The sequence below is a fragment of the Procambarus clarkii genome, chromosome 13, assembly GCF_040958095.1.
Source record: "Procambarus clarkii isolate CNS0578487 chromosome 13, FALCON_Pclarkii_2.0, whole genome shotgun sequence".
In the NCBI taxonomy this organism is placed as follows: Eukaryota; Metazoa; Arthropoda; class Malacostraca; order Decapoda; family Cambaridae; genus Procambarus; species Procambarus clarkii.
This window is the reverse complement of record NC_091162.1, coordinates 23,339,080-23,353,651: the sequence shown is the minus strand read 5'-3', so window position 1 is coordinate 23,353,651 and position 14,572 is coordinate 23,339,080. Positions and strand designations below refer to the sequence as shown.

Below are 14,572 nucleotides of genomic sequence, written 5' to 3'. Positions count from 1 at the left end.
CCTTGCTTTTTCACAAATGATGGCCTCTGAAACTATCACCCACTAACCCCCTTGCTGTGTATCCAAATTAATAATAACTGTTCAGCATTCTCAAGTGTTTATGTTCTGTTTCATGATTATTGATATGCCTTTTCCTACTTATCCACTCATAATGTCCTTTTTCTTAGCAAGTATGGTGGATATCATTGACCGAGATTTGTTGTACTGTACTGCCTAGCTAGTTCAACAACCCGCACACCATCTTCATATTTACGAATGATCTCTTGTTTTTGCTCTATGGTCATTGTTACAAGGGTTTTCATATGTTGAATCTTGCCACTGACTTTCTTGGTACCCCATAGCATGATATATAATAAGTTTTATGTACAAAAAGCAAAAAAAAAAAATCCACAAAAACGGAATTTCTTATAGGCATAATAATCACTAAGCGGGCAGCTCTAGTAAACTGAGGCAGGTCAGCCTGCGTGACCAGGAACCATTTGCTCAGTCGACCCAAACGTGTACCAACAAATGTCATTAGTTGACAACACTATTGTAAGTCGAGTCGGAATTTTCAATCCAATTTACATCGGAAGTCGAGGTGCCACTGTATATGACAATGCACAACAACACATCAACGGTCACGACGTGCCCGAGTCAAGAAGATAACGACGCCGTCAAGGCGAGCGAGGATAAAGTAAATATATACAAGAGGAAACGAACGTTGAATGGGAATAAAGAAAACAGAAGGCGAACGCAAAGCATTGCCACAGTAAAGAAAGCGAGGGACGGAGGCAAGAGACGAAGGGCGGGGGCAAAGAATGTGAAGGAGGCAAGTGTGAATGTGTAGAAGGGAAGAGGAAGTCAAGACGGGACAGGCGAAGTTAGGACAGGGCATGGTACGTTGATGGCATCTGGAGTCTCATGACTGGGACACTAATGCATCGGACTCTGCAGAAGCGCCAGCAGGACAACGGGAGGAAGACCTAGGAAGGGCGCGAGGACAAGTCGTGGGAGAACGCTATGTAAGAGGCCTATCAAGCAAGGTGGCAGGGCGCTTGGAAATCGGGATGATGGAGGATTGCTTCAGCTTAGTACCAGAGGCAGAGATGTGCAGCAGGGCAGCCTAAGAAGACACACAGGGAAGGCTCGTCAAAGAGTTCCGAAGGGCATTGTCCAGCATCTATTCAAACGCATTAGAGACAGCAGAGGCAGCTGTGGGAGGATGGACGTCAACCATAGAAGAAGCAGAGGAGAGGAGCGATGGGTCAGCCTCAGGAACGGGAAGGATGGACTGTGGAAAGAATTTAGTGACAAAGCGGACCAGCACTGTCTTGAGTGCATCCACAATGCGAGCGACAATAGCATCAACAAGATGAGGACTTGGTTGAATGGCGGGTGGGAGAGAAGAAGCCACAGGGGCGAGAGGAATGTCAGTGACAAATGAGTCGGGCACAGGCAGTGGCAGAGGGGGAAACAGCGGGTAACAAGGAACCGCGGCAGGATGAGGCAAAGCACTCCTGGAGGGCGGAGTGATGAAGGGAAGAGCCTTGGTGAGTGCCACAACGTAGAAAGGATACTGCTTGAAAGTGATGACATGATCACCACAGTTGGGGCAACAAAGCTTGTCGGGCTCAGTCACGAGTGAAATGGGAGCCAGAGCATTTGCCACAAAGGACGTCATTGGTGCAGCCATGGGAGGTATGGTGAAAACCCTTACAACGAAAGCACTGAGTGGGACGGGGATCGTACACCTCCTATTTATGGAGGAGGCCATTAATCCAAACCCTGATCAGGGGAAAGGGAGTCGAGAAAAGTAAGGAGGGCAGTGCTGGTATCACACAGGTTCGTGTCATCCTTTGCAGATGATACAAAAATCAGCATGAACATTACCTCTGCTGAAGACATTGAAAAACTAGACAGACAGACATTAACAGTTTTCAATTGGGCAGCAGAAAATAACATGATGTTTAACGGTGATAAATTCCAGGTACTCGGATATGGCAAAAATGAGGATCTGAAACATAACACAGGATACAAAACACAATCGAATCTGCCCATAGTAGGAAAACAGCATGTCAAGGATTTGGGAATAATGATGTCCAACGACCTAACATTTAGGGAGCATAACTAAGCAAGTATTGCATCAGCCAGAAAAATGATAGGATGGATTACAAGAACCGTCAAGTCCAGAAATCCCATCACAATGGTTGTACTCTTCAAATCACTTGTGTTGTCCTGTCTTGAGTACTGCTTAGTACTCACTTTCCCCTTCAGAGCAGGAAAGATTGCTGAAATAGAGGGAATACAGAGAACATATACGGCACGCATAAACAAGATATAGCACCTAAAATTATTGGGATCGTCTCAAAGCTCTCCAAATGTACTCACTAGAAAGGAGACGAGTGAGATACCAAATAATATACACATGGAAAATACTGGAGGGACAGGTCCCAAATCTGCACAGTAAAATAACAACGTAGTGTACTGGCGTGAACGATATGGAAGAAAATGCAGAATAGAACCAGTGAAGAGCAGAGGTGCCATAGGCACAATCAGAGGACACTGTATAAACATCAGAGGTCCGCGGTTGTTCAACGTCCTACTAGCGAGCATCAGAAATATTTGCCGGAACAACCATGGACATCTTCAAGAGAAAACTAGATTGTTTTCTTCAAGGAGTGCTGGACCAACCGGGCTGTATGTGGGCCTGCGGGCCGCTCCAAGCAACAGCCTGGAGGACTCTCACGAGTCACAAGTTCTGGGGAGTAGAACTCCCAGAATCCTATCAAGCAGGTTGTCATCAATTCTACGCATAAATTTCTTGACATCAAAGATCGAAATATCAGCATCCTGCCACGGCACATATTCCCTCCTCCATGGCGGGCTTCACTCCTATGTCGTCAGCCGGTGTACAGCATTTACCATCGGCTCCTCATATTCAATACTTTTCAAGTACACCCAGCAGCCATGGTCGCTACATGCCCCTCCTCCATCACAGTCAAGGAAGCTTGGGGCTTAGTAACACCAAAATTTTACCTGGAGCCTCCAGGTCTTTATTTTAAAAAGACCTGGAAGCTCCCCAGTTTCCCTCCCTCCCTTTGGTCAGCTGTTTTTCTCGTGTTTTTGATTTTCAGCCTCTGAACTGGGGTTGGGTAGCTGGCGTGAGAGGTCTGGGGCTTTCCTTTCCCCTCCCGGGGAGGGGAGGGAGCTGTGGTGACGTTATGCTTGTTTGCTTGTTTTCTGATAGAGGAGTTGGGGAGTTCTGCCTGCTTATTCAGCTTTCGGTTTGCAATTTTTAACCAGCTGTAGTTTGTTTTGGGATTCCTACCTTTCTGGGTGCCTGACCTGATAGATGGCAGACATAGACTGCTTCCAGCTACATGAGGGTGTCTATAGGCCATTGCTCCTCGTGCCTCTCTGAGGGGGCCCAGGTTCTGGCTCTTGGTCCCCAGTAAACTGAGAACTCCATCGATTGACTGTTGCCACGGTCTAATATATACACATCAGCCCGGTATAGCTCCAGGGAGCCTCTGGGTCTCGCCCAGAAAAAGACATTTCATTACATTGAACGCTGGTTTTTATCGAGTGGCGCTGGAGGAGCTGCTCCAGCTTGCGTTCGGGATCGACATTTCTTCGGTCCAGTTTCGCAACCTTTCTCACGAACTTCCGCCCTGCTCATTCACCAGCTGAGCCTGTCTAGTCATTGGTCTGGCCAGGTTCTTTCTTTTCTCTTCCACACGTTTTACATTAGCCCCTTTGGTCTGAGATTCTTTGTGGAAGTTGTTGTTTTGGTTTTCCTTGGCCTCCAGTTGTCAGGTGGGTGAGTTTCATGGTCTATTCTGGCTCCAGGGTTTTTTTCTTTTGGTCCTGGTGGTCATTTTGTTTGGTTGGTTGCAACCTGCTCTTTCTTTTCTGGCGAAGAATGATTTGGGAGGCTTCTGGAGAGGGTCCTTTAGTTGTGGCTGCTTGGTTTGTCATCTGGATGTACATCATGTGCTTTCTCTTATGGTGGCTTTGTGCTGCTGCCATTGGACTACCGTTTCTGTTTCGGTGGACTCGATGCGAGTTGATTCGATGTCCCTGGTTCCCTTGAGGTTATCTTGAGATGATTTCGGCGCTTAGCGTCCCCGCGGCCCAGTCCTCGACCAGGCCTCCTTTTTGTTACCCCCCCCCCCCCCCCCCCTCCCAGGAAGCAGCTTGTAGCAGCTGTCTAACTCCCAGGTACCTGTTTACTGCTAGGTAACAGGGGCATCAAGGTGAAAGTAACATTTTGCCCATTTGTCTCCGCCTCCACCGGGAATTGAACCCGGAACCTCGGGACTACGAATCCGAAGCGCTGTCCACCCAATTGTCAGGCGCCCTGTTCCAGAACTTGTATTTCTCAGTTTGCAGTGTCATTAAAGCTAGCTGGTCCGTAAGTATGCAGCTGTGGCGGCTGTATTTAGTAATGTGTTTTGGGCCGATATTCAGGCGTGGGGGTTTTCTAGGTCGAACAGGGTCTTGGCTACCAGGTATCTTGTTAATGTCACTGGTCCTCTGCAGCCTTGTGTAACTTTGGGTTGTGTGTCGCATCCGTTGGTCTCGCCTTGTACTTGATGTGTGCAGTGCTGCCGCTTCCTTGGTAAGTGATCTTTTTTGTCCTTATCTGTGGATAGTTAGCTTCAGGGAGCCAGTGGGACTTTCAAACAGAAAACCAGAGTTGAATGCAATTAAAAAAAACTATGTAATGCAGCACCAGTTTAAGTGAGCCCCAGAGGCTCCCTGACACCTTCCCCAGTTCATCGGTGTGTTTTAGCATTCTAGAACTGACCAGTGTGGGGCCTGGCTGACCCTGGCCGGCTCCTTCCTCCCACCAGCGAGGACGACGGTGGGGCAAACTAGTGGGCTGGTGGTTTCATTAAATTTTAGTTGTTTGTTTTCATTGTTGAGGAGTTCTTTTGGCAATTTTAGTGCTGCAGTCTCATTTTTAACCATGCAGTGGTCTGTATTGATTTGCCTATCTTTCTGGGGTGCCTTTCCTTAGTGGTGGCAAAGAAGGTATCCTTTAAATGTATCATAGGCCATCACTCCCGGTACCTCTCTGAGAGGAAATCAGGTTCTGGCTCGTAGTTCCTGGTAGGCAAATAGAACCACACGACTAATGGCACTAAGTAGTAGGGCACTTCTTTTTTTTTTTTTTTTTTTTTTTTTTTTTTGCGCAGGGGATATTCCTGTGTGGGCCCTAAGCCTCTGGCTGGCCCACGAAGTATTGCTTATTTCTGTTTTACTTGGGCGGAGTATGAGTATTTGACTTGTATGGTTGCTTCCGTAAGACTTTGTCCCGTGTGTTTAACAACTTCTGCTCTGTTGAATCTTAGTTGAAATCTTAATGGGTTTGTAACTGCACTGTGTTAGATAATGTTCCAGTGATCTGTCAGGCAGTATGGCACTGATCACTGTATGGTAGCTTCAGGGAGCCTCTGGGGCTCACCCAGAAACTAGTGTTTCATTACATTACATGCTCAACTCGTGCGGGTTAAGCATGAATGTGCTCAACCCGCAATGGTTGAAGAGTGCAAAACTTGTTGCTTAGTAGCCTATTAGGAAGAAGATAAAACTTACGACATCTTTCCATGATGTTTTTCCTCCTGTCTACTGGACTATTTAGTGATTAATTTTACATTACAAATTTGTATGTATATATCATATATGTAACTTTGTTTCACAGATGAATATCCCTACTACCTTTCTACTCTTCATTAATCTTTTCTCAAATTTTGTGTGAATCATAGAAATATAAAAAAATCCTTTGAAATAATGATGTTAGTGTAATGACTTGCATTTTTATTAAGTTAGTGCATTTCTTTTTGCTTTATTTAAAAGTATTCTTTGCTGTACAGTATTAAGGCATGATTTTAATTTTTCATCTACATAAGTATTAATGATTCTAAATTTGTTCAGGGTATTTCCTTGCGAGGAAAAAGGTGGAGGCAAAAATCCAGGAGCTTGGACGTTGGAGGAAGTGTCCAGATGAAGGTCCATCCCACAAGGTTATGATGTGGTAAGTGTTATGAGCTCATGGGCAAAACCCCCACTTTAATGTTAAGAGAGAGTAACTTTCAGCATCACTGGAAAACACAGCCTGGATAAATATCAATCAATGTTCTAGGGAAGTGAAAGGCTAGCAAATAAAATTCCAGTTTACTGGCATTAATATAAATCCACTTAACATTAAATGAATAACCATCTAACTCACTCAAAATTACTTTATCCAGCTTCTCAACAACTGGGCATGATCAACAAAAAGGTCTGGAAACTGCATAAAATCAAACACTAGCTAACACCAGGCTATATCCTGGCGCAGTGAGACACTAGCGCCTATATGTTGCTAATACCAAATAAAGGGTGTTGGTGTCACAACCAGTAACAAATGAGGTATGAGGAAACAATATCATATACAGCACCTTGGTATTACTTAAGTTCTTTAGAATAAATTGCCTCACTAATACATACAACAGCATCTACCACCTGGTATAAATGATGCACAACAGTAGCAATGATCCATGGCAATACATTACAGCAACATGATAATAATTCTAGCAGTCAAATATTGCAAATAAGGTCACAATTCCCGGACTGTCACGCCACACATGTGCTCGCCTGAGATGATCAGAGAGTAATGCCGCCTTCAGCCAAGCTCGCCGGGGTGCGACACTGTATCCAACCTCTATGAGTCAACTGACCCTCAACATTCAAATATCTCAAGCTCATATTCAGACTAAGTCAATATATAACTAATACAGATTATAATACACAACCTACATAATAACATATATCAATAATTAAGTATATTACAGATTTTATCATGATGAAAAAATAAGTGCACAAAGAATTTGTATTGGTAAGACATGGTAACACTGGCGCGAGTTGGTACTCCAGGGGGGGGGGAGATGTTAAGGGAAGATTTCAAAGACGTCGGCCATCCGTTATTGTATATAAAATCACATCAGGGTTCAGCTGGAAGAGGAGTTCACCAAAAGTCATGTTGTTTTCAAGGTGAAGGAAAAGAATTGAATAACTGAAGAATGTATTACACTAATTATAAAGTCGTGCGATTTTATAATTAGTGTGATACATTCTTCAGTTATGAAGTCATGTTATGACATCACTTTTGGTGAACTCCTCTTCCAGCTGAACCCTGATGCAAGATTATTAATAATAGGGAAAGAAGCCCTAAATCAGAAAATAGTAAATACGGAATATGCTGTCATATTCAATGAGACATGCATAAAAGAAAACCTGCTGCTAGTATACAACTCTATATATATATTTATATATATAAAAAGACGAATTTCTGGCAAAAATGAACTTCATACTCTCTGACCAAACTAAATTCCAAAGGGTAATGAAGGACACTACAGCCGAATTGAAAACAAAGGTTAACAGATTGATCGAAACTGTGAAACTTTTGCAGTCTACACTAAGGAAACAAACATAGGAATGTGCCTCAATGCCAACAGTGACTGCCCAGACAGGTACAAGAGGAATGTTGTTAACGCTTACATCGACTGTGCTCTCAGCCACAGCTCAGGATGGAAGCAAGTCGATGAAGAACTCTGTAGGGTAAGGCAGGTCCTAGTCAACAACGGCTTCTCCAATGGTTTCGTTGAAGACATCATAAAAAGGAAGGTGAAACGCCATGCAACCTCTGAAGAGTCAACTAACACAACACCTGTACCCCCCTATTAGACTATTTTACAGGAACTTCTTTTCCACAGCTCATAAAATGGAGGAAAGGGTCCTGAAAGATATTGTTAATAGGAACGTTATCCCTACAGACCAAAATCAGAAGATACAATTGACGATTTACTATAAAACCAAAAAAACGGCCAACCTACTCATGAAAAACTTTCCAGACACAAAGCAGAACGCCTTAAGAGACCAACGTCGTCTATGCCTTCAAGTGCCCACTTGGGGACTGTAAGCCCCAAAGAACTCAGTATATAGGCAAGACAACAACATCTCTTTCCAGGCGATTAACGATGCATAAGCAACAGGGCTTCATTAAGGAACATATAATCTCTTCCCACAACCAGACCATCACCAGAGAAGTCTTAACAAACAACACAGAAATCATCGATAGATACAGCGATAGCAGGCGGCTTGACATCTGCAAGGCACAACACATCAAGAAGTCAACACCAGCAATCAACAGCCAATTAATGCACAACTATATTCTACCCACTTCAAGACTCCGTACCAATATTGAAGCATCAAGAGGAAATATGGGCCAATAGGCCCTTTGCAGTTACTTCCATTCTTCCCCCTGATTTATCCAATTTATACCCATTGCTCCATGTTCTGCCTTGTGTTGAAAGTTTGTTCACCTCATCCAAAATTGTTGCAACATATCACCTCACCCAAATGCGAGTATATAAGACAAGCTGTTTAAATGTTAGCATAGTAAAACTCTGTTCAGTGTTTTCAGGTTACCGTTGTGTGTGTGTGTGTAAACTAAAGTCTTTGAAAATGTAATAAGTTATTACGAAATGCGTTCAGGCGTCGCGTCAGACTAGAAATAAAAATGTATTTTGCAGAATTGATTTTTCAATTACCATCGACAGTAAAAAGAAACATAAGAATATTGAGAAAATTCGTGTTAGAATTATTAATCTTATATTTTTGGTCATCTTCAACAACATTATAAATAAATATAAATATATATATATATAATATATATATATAATATTTATTTTGTACTCAGAGGGTCAATAGTTACAATCAAAGGAGTTCCTAAAATAGTGGAGATAAGATAGGCCCGGCCCCCCAAGGAAGAATATTCCCTGCAATGAATACTTGCTTTCAAGCAAAGGTCTTCAGTCTAGTAGTTAATCATCTACTCCATCCACTTCAACAGGATGAATGGATACTACCAAAAACTCTAAACTTATTTATTAGATCCTCTAATAATCCCCCATACACAAACTACAATAAATCATTTTACTACTCTACCTGTTCAACAACTGTTCAACAGAACAGTTAAATACTTTGGTCCACATAAGCAGGATGCAAAGTTTACAATTGCCATCTAGGGTAAAGGGTGAAGGTTACTTGTAAAGGCTTAAAGTAGCCTTGGTAAACTTTAGCACACGTGGTTGCACTACTCACCCTAGAGTACACTTGGGGATGCCAAAACACTGGCTTAGTCTACACCAATAAATACACATACACCTAGACAATAGCACAGCAACAATACAGATTGATACAACTTGGACATAGGATATAGGGAGAGAAGAAAGGAGGAGGAGGAGAACAGAGGCCGCTGATTTTACACCTTCCCTGTGGGAAGGTGTAAACACCACAACAGCAGCCGAGAGAGAAGGCCGAGAACAGCTTCCGAGCTCTCTTAAGTATGCTGCCAGGAAGATACCTAACTGATCGTACAGCCACAATCATTACAAGTCTTCCCCGACCTTCATTACTACTTACTTTAACAATTCTAAGAATAGCTGATAACTAGGTCAATATTATATTTAATATTCAACAAGCCCAGATTCTGATTGATCTGTGAGTAACAAGATTCTTCTTACGTCTGGCTAGTAAGATGGAAACAAAGCCGCACTCAGGATTTCAGGCACCATGAATGTAAATGTTATTGTTAATTAAATATCCTCACATGATCCAATCCTATCAATTAATGTATAGTAATTATTTAGAACTCAATTTGACCTCTGGTTTCCAAATAAGAACCCAGGGTCGTAACACCTACACTTGAAACATTCAAGGGATCCTACTTCTATTATGTTACGTGGTAATTGGTTCCACAGATCGACAATCCTGTTACCAAACCAGAATTTACCCAAGTCTTTCCTAAATCTAAACTTTATACCCATTGTTTTATGTTGATACTTTTAATTCTGTACCCTATTAATATCCCCTTTGTTATTCCCATTCATCCACTTATACACCTCTTATCATGTCACCCCCAATTCATCTCCTTTCTAGAAAATATAAATTAAGCTTTGTCATTCTTCCTTCATAGGGCAATTTTCTAATTTGCTGGATTAACTTTGTCATCCTATGCTGGACACGTTCTAGTTAATTTATATCCGGTCTATAGTATGGCGACTAAAACTGAACTGCATAATCCAAATGGGGCCTAACCAGAACAAGATATAGCTGAAGAATAACACCAGGTATTTTATTACTAACACTTTGATAAATAAATCTCATTGTCCTATTTGCCTTATTATACTTTTTTTTCGTTTTAAATTCTTACTAATCATAACTCCCAGATCCCTTTCGCAATTCAACTTCGCAATCTCCACACCATCTAGCTCGTACCTTGTAGCTCTATCATTACCTAGAGGGGCCTCGTAGCCTGGTGGATAGCGCGCAGGACTCGTAATTCTGTGGCGCGGGTTCGATTCCCGCACGAGGCAGAAACAAATGGGCAAAGTTTCTTTCACCCTGAATGCCCCTGTTACCTAGCAGTAAATAGGTACCTGGGTGTTAGTCAGCTGTCATGGGCTGCTTCCTGGGGGTGGAGGCCTGGTCGAGGACCGGGCCGCGGGGACACTAAAGCCCCGAAATCATCTCAAGATAACTCAAGATAACCTAACCTCAAAACCTTACATTTGTCAGCATTAAATTGCATCTGCCAATCTTTTGACCATTTCAAAACCCTATTTAGATTGTCTTGAAGTGATAGCGAGTCTTTTTTCCGTGTTTATCTCCCTCCCGATTTTTGTATACATTGCCTTCCATCTATACACACATGATTGTTGAGGTAACTACTCAGAATCAATTGCAGTTGCAGCCCACTTGTTCATTTCCTTCAGGATGTGTTGTTCAGTTCCTTATTGAAGTACACTGGGAAATAGTCTAATTAGTGTATTTTGTCATCAGCAACAAAGAAATTGCTCACACCAGCATTTGAATCATAAAAATTGACCACATGTGGTTGAAAACCTTTACCAGTCCTCCACAGGTCATCAATGTCCTGTTTCGTACTCCATGCCTTCAAGCCCCAGAACAAGGAGCTATAGTTCAGATTCCAGGTACACATAAACCTTTCTGAAAATGCACAACATGTTCTCCACAAAAAACTCACGAGCTTTGGGAGGAGGAGTAGGTGAGGTGGCACTACCCTCACTCACTTTGCTAAGCCTAGCATCATTACTAACCACCCCCATGAATTCCACCATCACTACTACCTGCTTCAAGTAATACAGTATTGTTGCTGGAATTCCTGAGAAGGATTTTCAGTTCACTCATCTTCCTGTTTAATTTCCTAGTCACTATCTTCCTCCAATTCATTGTTAGGAATGTGTTGTGGTGCCAGTCACAATGCCTTTCACATAGCCACCCATGACGCCAATGCACCCAGGTGGCTCCTCACTCTTACGATACGTTTCCAAGTCAGACACGTCACACGAGGGATCAAATGCGTGATCTGAGCTTGGAAACTTTTTCGTGCTCATCAATAAGGAACTCCATCATATCCAATACGGCAGTAATTTCAGCCTAGGGGAGGGAGGCCTGAAGAAGCCAGTAACGTACCCATAGACACGATGCGATCTTTTAATGCAACACTACTTAATCTAGTTAAGATGGTAAAGTTCAAACTGAACATAAGTATCTGTGGAGAACTTGACAATGGGTTCTAGAAGGAATATAGATGGAAACCAAAGTGAAGATCAGTAGTGTTCAGAAATAAAATTAAGCAGTACTGTTGTTGAACCTTTTAGATTTATGAATGCTCTAGTCTTCCAAAAAGTGTAATCTTAGAGCATCTGTTGATGGAACGTGCAAAAATGGACTGTTGCACACAATCATAAACCACATTATGTTCCATTAATTTTGCAGAGGGTAAGAGAAAGAAGGCAATTGCCAAACCTAATTTAATGTTGCACATACTAAATTAGGCCTATGTTATTATTGCATAGTTAATGTTGCATTTTTTTGGCATGGCATTTGGGTTAATCCAGTACTACAAAATAATTTTTTACAATCGTCTCCATTTTTGTTACGATTGTGTGTTCTGCCAATAGTTAAATTAATTAATATAAGTGCTATCATTTTTGAAGGATGAATTGAAAAATTACCAGTCTGACCACTCCTTCCTGGCCCTATCAAAGGAACAGCACCTAGAGTAAAGGTCAACCTTAATTGTGATGGCTTGTAGGTTGTCTCTACATTAGGTTGTGCCAGATGTCAAGTCTTGAAATGATCAGTATATTTGGCTGTCACTTTTCTAAGAAATCAACCTAGATAAGGATATCCTTTCATTATTTCCATTAAGGGTCCCGGTAGTACAGTCTGGTTCATTCTCGATTCCAATCGAGAATTCCGGGTTCAAATCCCAGGCAGGACAGAAATGGTTGGGTGCATTTCTTATCACTTAATGCTCCTGGCCATCTAGCAATATGTAGGTACTTAGTCAGTTTGTAGGGTTCCATCCTGGCTGCCTCTCCCTCGACACAATGAAATTATTATTATTATTAATATTATTGTTGTTGTTATTATTAGTATGGGTTCGGTGTCACAATTGAGTAGAATAAGGGTAAAATGTAGTTTTTGTGTGTACTTCCCTGTTTGTACCTGGTTAATATGAAAGCATTTGGTGCACATATTAATTTACCCATTTAAATCCTATCAATTGATTTAAATAACTTTATTATTTGCTGCTTTTATAAAATAAAAACAATCCCTGTAGTCTTTACAGTACCTTTTAATAAATGAATAATCCCTACATTCATTACTATTCACATATACTGGTATAACCTTTTCAGTATCACTTGTGCGATCAACAAATACAAACATGCAGTCTTCTCTTTGTACAGTATTGCCTTTTTGTTTTTAATATTTCTTTACTGTGTCCCCCAATAACAAAAGGACACTGGTGCTATCCATTCTTCAGATCTTATTGGTGATAAAAATTTCTTTCCAGGTATGTTCCTAAGGAAATAAGAGATAAGCATGGTCTTGAAGAGTTGTCTGTACCTAACACTTGGAATTACATCAACAAACCAAAAGAACGGAGAGACATAATTCAAGATGATGTCGAGGCTATTGAAGAGGGATCTAAGGTGCCAAAGACTAAAAAATTAATCCCTATAACTGCATTTGCAAAAAAAATCCCTCAGTCTCCTGTTACCACTACTACCTCGCCTACTTCTTCCACCAATGCTATATCCCAAACTCCAGACACAGACATAAGTTGCAACCCAGGCATGTCAAGATCACCACCATCAGCTGTGTCAGCCGATTCTACTTCCCTTACACCACCTTCATCGACCCTCATACAGACTCCATTGGGAAAGACCTCATCTGGTCAATCTAAGAAGAAAATTGCATTTATATCTCTGCCTCGGGAGCAGGAGACAGCCACTGCCACTGCACAACAAGCCTCTTTTGTTTCCTTCTTCAAGAAATCAGAAGGGTCTTCTAAACCTGCAAATGACTCAAAAAAAGAAAAGTCTCAAGAGCAGGATAATGAAGAAATGGACTGTATAACTTTAGATTAGATTGGCTAAAAAAAAATATTTTTGTTACTAATAAATTTTAGATATTTTAGTGTATAATAAAGTAACATTTCTACATACTGTAGATCTACATATTAAATGGAAGTTGATTGTGATTATTTATATAATATATAATTATAACTTGTATGTGAGTGTGTGTGGCTGCTAAACTTTAAAATTACTGTTTTTCATACATGTTTTTTAGGTTTACTAGTGGAGAGAATTTGTAAATAATTATTCCCTACTTCTAAAACAATAGTGTGTACATGCAGACATCAGTTTCATAACTTATTCTTGTTTATTCTTAAAAATTGTTTAACTGTATTCTGGAACTTTATTAAACATTGAAGACATTTTTTCTTAAACACGATAGCTTTTATAATTTAAATATTACTTTGAAATTGATTTTTTTTATATAAATACAAACTATATAAACCAAATGGACTTTTATTTCATATATTCAGCCCCTCCGTGGTGCCTCCTTGGCGTGGTGAGGGGCTCACGTACACCTCCCTGGGACCGGTGTGGGTTGCCTTTGCTCCCTCTTTTGGTGGTGTACGTGCTGAAGGGCACCACGTAGGGGCCTAGTGAGCCATCGGACCACCCACTGGAGGGGCCACCATGAGTGGATGGTTGGGTGTCCATGCTGGGGTGATAGGGGGAATGGGGTCTTAGCACCAGTGTGGGAGAATGGACGATGTAGTAGGACTTACCCTGTTGAAAAGGGGGAGCACCGCTGGGGACGACGCACCCTTCCTGCATTGGCCCGCTCTCGGCCTCCCTGGCTGCCCTGGTACGTGGTATTCCTTGGTTCCAGGTCCCAAACCTTTGGAATTGATTGCTGCATGGATGACAACACAACTTCTCTTGGGAGCCGGTCAGACGAGTGGACAGCACGCTGGACTTGTGATCCTGTGATCCCGGGCGCCGGTGAGAAACAATGGGCAGTTTCTTTCACCCTATGCCCCTGTTACTTAGCAGTAAATATGTACCTGGGTGTTAGTCAGCTGTCACGGGCTGCTTCTTGGGGGTGGAGGCCTGGTCGAGGACTGGGCCGCGGGGACACTAAAGGCCCGAAATCATCT

The 14,572-nt window shown here is 42.0% G+C and overlaps 1 protein-coding gene across 1 annotated transcript in view; it reads left to right on the top strand.

Annotated features, from left to right (window-relative positions):
* Positions 1–13,918, top strand: part of LOC123757256 (axoneme-associated protein mst101(2)) — an 80,466-nt gene extending 66,548 nt beyond the window's left edge. Inside the window, exons 12-13 of the mRNA XM_045740779.2 lie at positions 5,923–6,022; positions 12,914–13,918. Coding sequence (XP_045596735.2) covers positions 5,923–6,022; positions 12,914–13,490 — 677 coding nt within the window. The 3' untranslated portion in view covers positions 13,491–13,918. The remainder of the gene's footprint in view (positions 1–5,922; positions 6,023–12,913) is intronic.
* Positions 13,919–14,572: the final 654 nt, after the last annotated feature.